Source organism: Mastigoproctus giganteus, chromosome 14 (assembly GCF_048544385.1).
Source record: "Mastigoproctus giganteus isolate SK-2022 chromosome 14, ASM4854438v1, whole genome shotgun sequence".
NCBI lineage: Eukaryota > Metazoa > Arthropoda > Arachnida > Uropygi > Thelyphonidae > Mastigoproctus > Mastigoproctus giganteus.
Genome location: NC_143588.1, coordinates 82,840,061 through 82,854,260, shown reverse-complemented (window position 1 = coordinate 82,854,260; position 14,200 = coordinate 82,840,061). Strand labels below are relative to the sequence as shown.

The 14,200-nt window shown below is 35.6% G+C and overlaps 1 protein-coding gene across 3 annotated transcripts in view; it reads right to left on the bottom strand.

The window, feature by feature from the left end:
- mael (germ-plasm component protein maelstrom) overlaps positions 1 to 14,200 on the bottom strand; it is a 176,075-nt gene that overhangs the window by 50,665 nt on the left and 111,210 nt on the right. For all 3 annotated transcript variants that reach the window (XM_090388299.1, XM_090388301.1, XM_090388300.1), the window contains one exon: positions 9,298 to 9,360. In XM_090388299.1, coding sequence (XP_090244425.1) covers positions 9,298 to 9,360 — 63 coding nt within the window. The remainder of the gene's footprint in view (positions 1 to 9,297; positions 9,361 to 14,200) is intronic.

Below are 14,200 nucleotides of genomic sequence, written 5' to 3'. Positions count from 1 at the left end.
GCTTTCTTGCATCAAATGCCTCTACTAATGCTAAAGCAAAAGGTGATGGAATTTTTTGAAGATGATGAATTTAGTCGGATATGCCCTGGAAAGAAAGATTACATTTCCATTAGAAATGCAGATGGAATAAAAATGCAAATGCAACTACTACTCAGCAAGTTGAAGGAAATGTTTATAATTTATGGAGATAGAACTGACATTGGATTTTTTAAATTTGTGAACTTCGACCCCAGTGGTGTGTCACAGTTGGTGCATCAGGAACACATGCAGAATGTGTGTATGCACAATCCGTCAAAATGTCAAGTTAATGCTAGCAGCAAGTCCTGTTGAATGTAATTACAAGGTTCTCATTGGTAAAACAGTCTGATTTGAAGTCAAAAGATTATATGCTTCATCAGTGTGAAAAATTTCTAGGAATAGATGAATTAAAAAAGTTTCTAGAGAATATTTTTGAAAACAATGAACCAGAAGATATTATTGAATTCAAGCAATGGATACACACTGACAGAGATACACTGGATACACAAAGCAATTAACAACAGCAGATTTTATTAAAGAGTATAATACGAAGATATTTAACCTTTCCTGTCATCATTACATTGCTAAACATCAAAGCTAACATTCGAAGTCAACAAAGGAAAACCTAATGACAGGAGAATTGGTCATCTTGATTTTGAAGATGATGAATTTAGTCAGATATGCCCTGGAAAGAAAGATTACATGATGGATTTTGCAGAAAATTATTCATTTGTTGTGCAAGATGCTGTTCAAGGTTCATACTGGAAGAATAGCCAGGCTACATTGCATCCATTTGTCATTTATTACAAGGATATTGAACTTCAGAATACAAGTTTCTGCATAATCAGTGACTGCCTTCGACATGACAATTGCAGTGCATGTTTTTCTAACCAACTTAATTGAATATTTTAAGAGTTTCATGACAGAAATCAGGCACATTTACTACTTCAGTAATGGTTCTGCAGATCAATACAAGAATTTTATTAACTTGTATCATCATCAGAAGGATTTTGATATAAGTGCTGAATGGAATTTCTTTGGCACTAGAGATGGCAAGTCATCTCTAGTGCCAAATGTGATGGAATTGGTGGAACAATAAAATGATTGGCAGTACATGCAAGTCTCCAATGCCCAACTGAAAACCAAATCCTGACACCAAGAAACATGTTTGAATTTTGTGACAAGCATGTGACTGGAATAAAATTCTGTTTTGTTTCTAAAGAGGAAATTGAGCAAGTAAGGCCATTTCAAGAGAAAATCATCACTTCATTCCTATTGATGCAAGACAGATTCATGTTTGCAGAGTATCAAATGACACACCATCACTTGTAGCTCATGTAGATCAGACTAGTGAAACCAATATTCAATATGTGCCGATTGTTAATTTACAAACTGGCCAATACATTGCCTGTATTTATGACAATAATTGGTGGATTGGAAATATTTGTGAAATTTCATTTGAAGAACATGTATTGGTAAATTGCATGCATCCTCATGGAGCAGCTCACTCATTTCACTGGCCTGCTATCCAAAATGTCTGCTCAATTCCTGAACAACAAATTATTGTCAATCTTCCAGCTCCAAAAACAACAACAATGGGATGACAACATAGCTTGCCTGAAGTAATAAAAAAAAAAAAAAAAAAAAAAATTATATATATATATATACACACACACACACACACACACAGGCGGGGGGCCTCGATTAATGTGATTAATTCGTCCCGCAAGCGCATTAATCAAATATAATAACCAATGGGAAAAATTATAATTGGTTCTTGACCTTCTGGAATGTCCATAAAGAATTTTAAAAATACTTTTAAAATAACTTTTTAACTGTATATAATGTAAAAGATAATGAAAATAATTATGGAATTAAATGTTTATTGCATAAAACAGCGGTTCTTAAATTGTGTGCCGCAGAATATTTTAAATTTTCAAGGGAAACACAGCGATACTCTACATCTGTCGGACACCGCGCGAACTACTAGCTCGAGGTAGTTCACAGTTTCAGCATTGCTTATTAAGTTGTTTGGACCTAGCTACTAAACAAAACTGTCAGGTATTTCTTTTGGTCTGGGTGCGCCTTGAAAAAAGTACTGAGACATTAAAGGCACCATGAACCGAGAAACTTTGGGAACCTCTGACATAAAATACACAATGAAGAAATTACTGTTGCAGAAATATTTTTGAACAGCGTTGACTTTCTCTTTTCATCAATCAATTTCCAATAGCCGACAACAATCTTCTCTGGGCCCTGGCGAAATAAATATCGCAGAGAACATCAAACCTTTTGTTTGAGGTTCTATGCGATACGAAAGATTTCATCTAATTCTTTTACCGTTATCTCCTTCGTGGTAACATTTTTATCTGGCTCATTTAAAAATTTGAATTTTTAAATGCAAGTCTGCAGGTGCCTCCGTAGCCAGGAGGGCAGGAGCAGCAGTGCGTAGCACACGCTTCTTGATTAGACGTGGGTTCTAGCCTGTGACCACCAAATATGGAGGATGTGGAAAGGTCAGAGAATGACCACCGCATATCTCCAGAGCAATATGGCCTTAGTTGCTAATGCTCCCAAAATCCAAATAACAACCTGTAACAGCAAGTCTGCTTGACTTTATTAGCAGGAGACAAACACGTCTTCTTCCGATGGTTGATGGAACACACCGAGGCGGGCAGAAGGCAAACGTTTGTTTATTGACCGTACGACTCGTGGTAAGCTTAGCGCACGATTCAAATCTTTTTCAACTATCGCATAAAAAAAAAAAAAAAAAAAGATCGCGTTAACTGGAAATTTGCATCGTGTAAAGTGGTATCATTTTTCAAATAGCGTTCACTGAATATCGTGTTAATCGAACTCGCGTTATGTGAGGCCTAGCTGTATATATATCAACCATCAATAAAAAATTGTTCATTACAGTCCATTACGAAACAGTGATTCAATATCTTCACACTCACTTGCTTATTTCAAATTGTATTGTGTTTTAAATAAATTTTGTTGCCATTATAACTTCTTTCAAGAAACCAATAGAACATAGTCTTTATGCTTGGAATCCTGAATAAAGACCACTTTTCAGGCTTGGGAACTTGCACTAAAGAAACCCATGCAATTTCTTTTCTTGCCATTTGCACCCCCATTGTAAAAAATACAGGTTCTTTTTGTGCATTGGCAATATGTCCTTTCTTCTTAAACCACAGGGCAAAGTAATTGCACAAAACTTCACACTTGTAAATGCAGTAGTTCTGTCCTTATTGAGATGTGAAACTTCACCATCAAATAAGTATGTAAATATTATGTGGAAAATATAAAATGTTTAAGGCCATTTTTTAGGCCTTAAGTAGCAAGACAAAACTGAAAAAAAAAAAAAAAATTCTTGTTGCTTAAAACCTGCTCTTCTAATGGCAGAAAAACGAGAGAATTGAAGGTGTCTCACATTAAGATATTTGCCCCTAAAGATAGGTCAAATTTTGACTTTCAAATTGGGTCTACCTTTGAAGGAAAATCTCAGCCAGCAAACAAGTATAAGGGCTCATATTTAGTTATGCTGAATTCATGCAAATGTTAAATGGAATGCCCAAAGAAGGAGGTACCAAAGGTTTTTATTTCAAAAGTCTTGCTTAAATTTGTTGCGACAAATTTTTGGTGCCAGTTTTAGACCCATTGTAAAAAATTAAGGTTTACGAGCCTGGACACCAAAAGTTTTGCATTCTCTGCCAGAAGTTAACTAGGTATACCAAGTTTCAGAGCACTACCTCTCAATGTTGTGCAACAGTAACACTTAAAACTTCAAAAATGTTTAGTGATTTGCATACTATATTTTGAACTGAATTTTTGCACAGCTACTTTGGAAACCTGTTTAAACATCTACACCAAGTTTCAACAAAATTGAAGATGGTCGAGCAGGAACCACATTCAAAATTAGGCCACTTGACAGAGAATCACCTCTCTTTAAAACTTCTGAATCTGGAACTGGATTTAAACATGAGTCAGTGTCACTCACTAGTAATTGCTTGATGTACTTCTCAATTTCCTAACTCTGAACAGTGCTTATATTGCTTCTCTCACCACTTCTACCTTCTTTAAACAGACTTGTTTAAAGAAGGGAGAAGTGGTGAGAGAAGTGTACACATATGCTTCAAAATCTCATTTATTTTAGTAATATGCAATCAGCTGAAAAACTTTTTTATAACTTCTTTCTAGATAGTGTAGTAAATTTCCATGAAATATGCATCCACTTTCACAGGAAAGCATGCAGATCCCTTTTCAGCACACAAATTAATAAGCTGACAAGGACAGCACATTACCACCAAGTTCTCAGTGTCCTCTTTTGTTACCTTTGCTACTCCAGTTTTTAAGTCAACCATAGACACATTATCAATATTAAGTGCCAGATAGTTTTTTTGAAGGAATCCCACATGTTTCAAGTTGTTCAGATGTCCAATGTTGTACCCTGTAGAGTCATCTCTTTCAACGTTGGCACTAAGAGCAAGCAGCTTTTTTTTCTTTTTTTAACCAATGGGATACGCATGGAAGAATCTTTTTGATTATTGTCATTTGTAACAAAAATTGAAAATGGTTCACATTTCAGAAAAATGCTTGTTTGTTCTTCCACAACCACTTTTTTTGTTAATTTGCTGTTGGGAAACATTTCTGAAAACCCATCACCGTATGATTAGCAAATCACAGATGGATCGTGTTCCATGACAAAAGATGCAAATAAACATTCAGCATGTATGACTTCATTGTCACCACGAAAAGCAATATTTATTTTTTCATTTCTTTCTATGCACTGCACACTGTCATTATGCTTATTTGTTTGCAAATGCCTGATCATATCATGTTTCCCCACTGGTTGAAATCGAAATATTACATCTACATATGGAACATAATGCAAACATGTTACCTTTTAAAGATTTTACAATACATGGAAAAAATCTTAAGGTATATGTCTTCTGAAATTTACATCATATTTCTTTGGCATCTTACTGAAAGACAATGTTAATTAGCTTCACACTACATGGGTACATAAACAGAGAACACTATTATTGCACATTTCAATTTTCCAGCAGAGACCACAACAGCACACCTGATATCCAATTTTAACAAAAATAAGCAAAAATACACTAAAGTAAAAAAAATAAAATTAATAGTTTTTATTTTTTTTGTGAAAAAAAAAAAAAAAAAAGAAAAGAAAAAAAAAAAAGAGCTTTTGTAAAAATGACAAACTCCTTGTCACCAACTATAATTACAATGGTGAGATGGAGAAAGGTCAAATCAAATAAAAAAGACAGATTCTCTGTCTTCAATGCAGAGGTTGCCAACTACCATATTTCCCCATGTATAAGACGCACCTTAATTTTGGGGGCCGAAATTTGAAAAAAAAAAAAAAAAAGTATTACATAAAGTTACTGAACTCAAGTTTTATTCATCATAAAATTCATACAACTCCTCATCACTGTCTTCATATATTGTCTCGTCCCCAGTTCCATCTATGGCATTTGAAATGCCACACTTCTTAAATGACTTGACAACTATCTCAATCTTGATATTATCCCAGGATCTTTTCACCCAGGTACAAACTTCTCCTATAGTTGGTTTCTTCACTCTTCCTGCTGGTGTCAAATTGTCCCCAGAAGACTTCATCCATTGGTTCCATTCATCTCTCACGACAGCTTTGAAGGGTTTGTTAATGCTGACATCAAGTGCTTGGAGCTGGGATGTCAAGGTATGACGGCAAGTTTTGTTTTTTGCTCTGCAGCAATCTTTGTATTTTTTGTTATGTATGCCCTGAACTGATCAAGCACCAATAGGGCAGGTTTGCGTAAGAGCCCACCTGGTCTCCTGCTCCAAGCTTTCTCAAACCAGATCTTCATCCCATCCTGATCCGTCCAACCCTTGTCATGAACGTGGACAATCACTCCTTGAGGAATGTCTTCTTTTGGCACTGTTTTGCGTTTGAAAATCAGTATAGGAGGCAGCTTGATTCCATCGGCACAACAAGCTAGAACAACTGTATAATGGCTCTTTTCATGTCCACTTGTCTTCACCCCCTTCTTATCAACAGTTCTGTTACTTGGGACATAAAATTGAAGGGGGACTTTGTCCATATTTGCAATCTGTCCCAACTCAAACTGATGTGTCTTCCGACATTGAATGACAAAACGATGAAATTCAAGGACCTTCTGCTCATAGCTTTCAGGCATCTTTTGGGAAAGTCGGGTGCGTGTACGCATGCTTAGTCCATTCAGTTTCGTGAACCTGAAGCACCAATTGTGTCCTTTGAAATCAGTACCTTCTTTTTCATCAGCAATTCTTTTTGCCTCATGCTGAACCATCTTTGTGGACAGAGGAATTCCAATTGCCCTTTGCTCCTCAATTCATATCTTCAATTCCCTCTCTAAATCAGGCCATTTTGCTGACTTGCCTCTAATGGCCTTCTGCCGTGACATTTTCAGTAGGGTTTCTTCTTCCCGTAGCCAGTCTCCGATTGTTTTCTCAGTTGGAGGAGGACCAAACTTACGTGCAGCAGAACGATTTCCATTTACTTTTGCAAACTGGATCACTTTTAACTTTAATTCAGCACTGTACGAAAATCTTTTCTGAGCCATTTCTGGGCAGAACGTGGCAAAACATAACCTAATATACCAGTAACAAGTGCAAAACAATGAGCACAAAGACAACAAGCGCGAAAAAGTGGGAAATGCAAGTAAAAAAAAAATCTACAACCACTGTATAAGACGCACCCAGTTTTTAGACCCCAAATTTTTCAAAAAAAAGGTGCGTCTTATACATGGGGAAATATGATATGTTGTGAGAATATACAGCTTCTCACAAAGTACAGTAGACTCTCGATTTTCCAGGATAGATGGTAAAAAAAAAAAAAATCCCGGATAATCGATTTCCTAGTTAATCCAAAAATATAGATGCCCCCAACATACTTAAGAGATACATTCCAGGAATTCTTACGTAAGTAGAGTTTTACGTAACTTGGGAATGACTAATAACATATTGCTACTATATTATTATTGACAAATCTGAATTCAGTACAATACTTGTTAATTGTTTGACCATTTTCATAGATCATTATTTTAATTTTCTGATCCAAATCGATCGCTTTCCTTTTCTTGGTAGATTTACTAGTACCGCTGTCACTTATTTTCTTAGTCGGCACCATAATGGTCAAAATGAAAATTTTCTGTAAAGAACTTCACAGGGTAAAACTCACTATTATCACCCCACGTGAGCTCACATTTTACTAAAGCACATTTCTAGAGGTCACTACCAGATAAAAACAATTAGCAGTTTTCAGTTTATTGGGCTTTTCTGTTAGTGCATTTAATTATAAATGGGTAGTAAACTCTGTCTTATTGTATTTGCGATAATACCAATAGCTGGAATTCTGTGGGTTTTTACGTTATTATGGTGAAATGTGTGTCCCCTTCACTGACATCTTCAGTGATATAAAAAAAAAAAAAAAAATTTAAGAATCTTCTCTTTCCTATTTTTTTTGCTGTCACCCTGTATCTCACTTGTGCAATTTCTGTGTGCCATGATCGTCGTTACTGATTGCTTATTATTATTATTATTTTTTTTATTTTTTATTTTACAATCCTAAAAAAAAAAAAAAAAAAAAAATTTACGTCCAAAGTTGTGCAAGTTTGGGGACTTACTGTATTGAAAAATGTTAAGCAACCTACATAAAAAATATGATGATAGATAATAAATGAAAAAAACTTACCACCCACTACTTGTGTGACCAATAAACAATGCTACCCTTCATTTTTTATTATGTCCATTTTAAATCTAACAGCTTCCCCCCCTTTTTTAAAATGGTGCGTATGTTTTGGTCACCAACGTTATAATGGTTCATTATAGATTTAACAGGTGCACCGTTTTCAGTTTTCAAACTTTTGAATAATTTCAAGTTTTTGTTTAACTGAAAGTGCAACTCTTTTACGTTTACCTATCATTTTCATGATTTCTAAACAAAAAAAAATTGACATCTCTGACCTAAACAACGAAACTTGTCTTTTTGCAGTGCAACAGAACACAACAATGGACACGATGCACTAAACATTTCTTCTCTCTTTATTTTTTTGAGCGGTGAGTGTGAAGACAGCAGCAGGGGTTGCAAGATAATAGGCACACTAATCTCTCAATAATGACTTATAATGCCGGCTTCTTGTCACTTATTTACGACTTGCAAAACAACTTACATATTTTGTTATTACTTGAATTTTATGATTTTTAGGGTTTTTTTTTTTTTTTTTTTTTTTAATTATTTATTTGGAGTCTTAAACTGGCCTGGTTAATCTGCTTCCCAGTTAATCTGATCCCAGTAAACTGAGTCTGCTGTACTTCAAATTTTTTTTTACATGAATTTGAAATTTTACTTCAAATTCACTACATAAATTTGAAGTAAAACTTTTTGTACTTCCTACATTATGTTAACTGTGGAAAGTTGCCTTCATCTCCTATTCAAGGTTAACTCATCTAGGCAGTAGTAAAGGATGAAAAGGACTTGGAAGCAATGTTTCAATGCAATCTAATGAAACAGCATATGAAGTGTTATCAAGGATACACAAATATTTTGCCACTAAGGACAGGGAAGTGATTTGTACCTTTGTAAAAGGTATTGAAGGAGCAAATATGAAGGAAGCAAATGCAGTGGCCTAACCAATGAAAGGATGCAGAGAAGAGCACAAAAAAGGCCTGTTAAGAGTGCAAGAGTATGCTCCTACAGAGGAAGCCTATGCTTTTATGGTTCACAGAGCCTGGAGAAAGCCATCTGAAATGTGACTCCAGGTTTACAAGGTGTCAGTCACAAATGTTGGGGGGGGGCATACTTTTTCTTTCTCTATGGAACAGCTGCCTAGTCTAAACTTAGAATAACTGCAGACTGGAGTTAAAGAAATTTGTTTTGAGAGATACTGGCCAGTGAAACTAGAGAGATATTTGATATTTTTTTTTTTTAGGAGCATTAGCAACTAAGGCCATATTGCTCCGGTGCGGTGGTCATTCCCTGACCTTTCCGCATGCTCCGTATTTGGTGGTGACGGGCTCGAACCCCGGTCTAATCAAGAAGCATGTGCTACGCACTGCTGCTCCTTCCCACCTGGCTACGGAGGCGCCTGATATTTGATATACAAGGAAATTAAGAAGGAAGTGATTTTTTTTTTTTTGGCTAATGCATGCAACAAAATAATTATGTTGCTTCCCAGCATCTTTTTATTATGTTAATACTAATGCTAATAAAATAAAATAAGAAATATATAATACCTAAGCTTTTTCACCGAGGCCAGAGCACAATGTGAACAGTCCATGTCTTCATGAAAGGAACACCTGGGAATGGGAAAAAAAAAAAGAAAAAAAAAGTTATTGCAATGTTTTTCTTTTCCTAAGGGAAAAAAAAAAAATATATATATAGAAATTTTCCACACATATTAGATTATTAAATTTTTACAATTTTCAAAGTTCTGGAATAACAAGCTTATTATAAGACATTCTCCGCCTTTGCAATTACCTCAGAATTCTTAACAACCAAAACCTATTAAAGAGGAAGGCAATCTTGGATATTGCTATATATAATTGTGAAATGATGAAAATGGACATCTAGGAAATAACTGAAGCAATAGAAAATACAGAACAAAGCCAAGTTATATCTCTATCAGGCTATCAGACTTTAATAAGGACATATTAAGTGCATCCAAAATGTTTTGGAACTGACTTGGCATTTTGAAATTGTGGTGTTGCAGCAACCTGTTGCATCACGTTTAGAAATAGTAATGAATGAATGCCCATTTTTCTGAAGTCAGTTTGAATCAGAACATGTTGAATAGAAGGTGTTTTATTACATTTTAAAAGGAGTGATTTTACCGAGCAGCATATTTGCATAAAATTAGGGAAAGTGCAACGGAAACCCATAAAACGTTAAAAATGCTTATGGAGAAGATGCTGTGTGTCATTTTTCAGTAGGTCAAAAAGTTTAAAGAGAGGCACTTGTCCACGGAAGACGATGCTCACTCTTGGTTGATTCAATGGTTGAGCCAATGATTCAATCACTTATGTTTGACATTTATATATTTGCAAGTTGCTAGTGAAATTGATATTTCTTATGAGGAATGTCAATCAAATATTAATAATTTATTCTAACACTTTTATACATGGGAAATTTTGCTGCAGCAGGACAATGCTTATGAGATGGTACAGCTATCTGCTAACATGCTGTAATTGAACAGCCTGAATAAAGAAAAAGTGAGAGAGAGGATTAAAAGATTTAAAATATGGAAAATAAAAATTAAAACAGAATGAAACCAAAAGCAAATGATTATAATAAGAAGCACAACTGCAAAGAGTCTCTCACAAGAAGGAAAAGACTCCAATGCATACAAACCTAAAAGCAAACTGCTGCCCTCATGACTTCAAGTAGAGAAAAGTTAAAAAAAAAAAAAAAAAAAAAAAAAAGGGGGGGGGATGCAGTAACCTCTTCACCAGCCATTATATATCCCGAATGTTGTTGGAGTGAGATTTATTGGTGCAAGGGTTGCTATGACCATATTGCACCTATCCCAAATGGCCATAGAAGAAACCATGTTTTTTATATAGGGATGACACCTTGTAAAATGAAAATTGTGAAATAAATGAAATCAGATGAAACAAAGCCAAAACTGACTGACTAAAGGAAGCTCTACTGTGTAGATACTTGCACAAGGTGATGCAATTACAGTCAGAAAAGGCAGATATTCTAGACATGCGCATATCTAAAAACAAATGTCAATCATCGTTTCAAGGAGCAAGATAAGAAATACAGGTAAAACATGAAACAACCCACAGAGAAAATAAAACCAAATGGAAAACAGCTGCAAAGGAAAGGACAGTAAAGTTATATCATCAAAGTTTCTTGTGATGACCAACTAACTGGTTAAAATAAATTAAAATAATATATACATAAGATAAAACAGAAATAAAATAAAAGCATTAAAATACAATAAAATAAAAGCGTTAAAATATATAGTAGCTTTCAAAGCGAAGTGCCTCGTCATCAGCTAGTCTGTGACTGGTGTACTTCAGTATATATTAAGGGTTACAATAGCACAAGTCAGCTGGGCATGATCATGTCACGAGTCAGGTGTCGGTAAAGCAGAATTACGTACATGTGATGACTGCCAGCACTCATTGCACTGCAATACAGTACAGTACATTCTATAATAGGGTGTAAATGTACTCCTCTTGTCCGATTCATAGTACTATTATTGGTGGCTATGTGTAGTGCTTCAAGCCATGAGCGCTGGCAGTAATCATGTGAATAGTCGATTTCAATATCCCATTGGGGATCAAGATTGTGCTGCTCAACCCAATAATGTTCGGCGACTGCGAAGCATTCAAAATTAGCCATTCGCAGAGCCACCTCTTGTCTTATTGTATTTTAATACTTTTATTTTATTTCTGTTTTATCTTATGTATATATATTATATTTTTATTTTAATAAATTTATTTTAACCAGTTAGTCAGTCATTGCAAGAAACTTTGATGATATAATGCAATCCGACGCACAAGGCCTGTTTTTTAATGACAGTAAAGTGGTACAAGCTTCCCCCCCCCACCAATTTGCAGCTCTAAAAATATTTCTGTAGTATGTATAATGTAATAAATTATATGGTCACAAATTTCAGATCATTATTTGTTCTCTTACCAAGAGTCCTTCGGCAAATGAAAATTTTAGAATGCTGTAAAGTTGTATTTTTACTAGAGACAAAGACTACTGACTCTAGACAGAGATCATACTTGGTTGAACAGGGTGAAAGATGTCACGGGACAACTTTACAATGATTGGCTACTCTCAGGAAGACATTCTTACTGTCTTGGATAGTAGCCTAGCCAAATGCTTTGGTTGAGGGAAAAAAAAAAAAATGAACCATAGAAAAACACTAGTTACCGAGCAGTTGGAAACTTGTTAAGCCAACCTGCTGTTAATGGCTATCTTTTGAGATCTGCAAGTAACTAGAGCAGCTACAGAAATTGCTGACACTGTTGTAGAGGAATGAAACACTGTGAAAGATGAACTATAAGAAGCTGAAGAGCACCTCCCAATCAGCTTTCCTAGAGGTATAGTGATGATTTATATAGTCAGAAGAAAATCAACAGGTAGCTAAAAGTTTATTCCCTAGCCACCCCCTTTCATTCTTGCTGTGTATACCTTTCAACTACATAATTTGTGGTACTGACTGCTGAAAGCAAGCACTGTTGTTCTTAGGGCAGCAGTTTGTTAATGACAAGGGGTGGCACTGCAGTGTGCGTGCAATGCAGAGAAGGTAATCTCACCTGGTGATTTTTTCCTGACTATGGGGTTTCTGTTTTGTAAATGGATATATGGCAAGCCACAGAATAATATGAGTCGAGTGGGATGGGAGGGGACTATAACCTTCTTCCATAGTTTCAACTGATGGTACTGATTCAATCCTTCTTTACGTACAAGGCTTTGATGCAGTCCAGCCTTCTATAATGATGGAACATGTTAAGTGTCTCCACTTCCTTCAAGGCTGAATCCCAAAAATTTCTGTAATTATCATATGATGAGCCATTACAACTGATGAAAATTATGATTTCCAAACAATTAAGAATTAAGATTGTAAAATGAGCCTCTAGTTAGTAAGAGGGGAAGGAATGGCAGTTTATTTCAGCCATTTGCTTCCACTGCTATAGTACTATATGCTATAATATTATTGAACAAAAAAATGAATAGCAAATGCTTAGAAAACGGTACTCACTTGTATAAATCTGCAATACATTTTTTTTGATAGATGGTGGTTAAATTTAGGTTGGAAGAAGCATTAAAAAGAACTAAGGCGAGGAATGGGGGTGAAAATATTTTAAAGATTTTAAAATGAGCACAAGGAAGTAGAAATGCAGATCTCCAATCCTTGGTTGTCATAAAGAGGTTGAAAGACGTAAATGAAAAAAAGAGAGAAGACCAGTGGTGCCAATAGTCATTACGAAGGACTTTTGTGAGTAAACCGTCATCAGTTGGCAAATGGAAGAGAAGTGAGCGCGTTTTGTATTTAAAGTTTACCTAAACTCCCATGATGCTCTTTTTGACACGTGGGAACTTTAGCCGCAAGAGGTTCCAAGCCGGTGAAAGGTTGAAGGGAAGTTTAGCGTTAATAATGTTGAGATCAGAATGGTGACGGTACCATTCGATGGTGAGGGCTTCATATTGAAGAATTCTGTAGCTCGATCTAAGTTTAATAATAGTGATGGCAGAGTCAACAAGGGGGGGTGTTGTTGTGGGTTTGAGAATGGGTTGTTAACTCAGTGCGGGATTGACTTGTCTTGAAACTGTTGAAGTGGTAGTATGCGCAGGTATATGCTTGTAGGGTGAAAGGGATATGCACATTAGTGTATAGGGATATGATGTCAAAAGCTGACAAAGGAGACAATCGTTATCCTGGACAAGAACACCTACACAGAAAAAAATGGAGTTAATTTTAGCTGACCAAGATACATATACAAATGACAGCAACCACAACATTACAAAACTTAAAAATAAATTTGACACAATTCTCAGAAAACTCAGACAGAACAAAGAATTCAACCTCTTTACATTACAACAGATAGGTATTCGCAACAACATTCTGCCCTCCATGTTCGGAATAACCAAGTTACACAAACCTGGCCACCCACTAAGACCCATATTTTCTTTTAGTAAACCAGCTTTTGCTAATTTATCCACCTTCCTTGTCAAAATTATATCCCCACTCACTAGATTCTCTACATTCAAAATTAATAATACCAACCAAGCATTCCAAAAAATCAGCAACACCACCATATCCGACGAAGACGTATTAGCTTCTTTTGACGTCATATCCCTATACACTGATGTGCATATCCCTTTCACCCTACAAGCATTACGCATACTTCTAACGGCTGATGACACTTTAACGAAAGTACTCTCTTTCAGTTGACCACTTCCTTGAACTTACCACTCTTTTACTAGATGCTAGATATTTTAGATTCAACAATAAAATTTATTGACAAACATTTGGTTTACCAATGGTTTAGGCATTTCTGCCCCCCTTTCTGAAATTTATCTTGCCACTACTGAAAACCAAATTTTACAACCTTTCCCCTCTGAAATTAAATTATACATCCGCTATGCCGATGATATCCTAATAATAGGCAACAG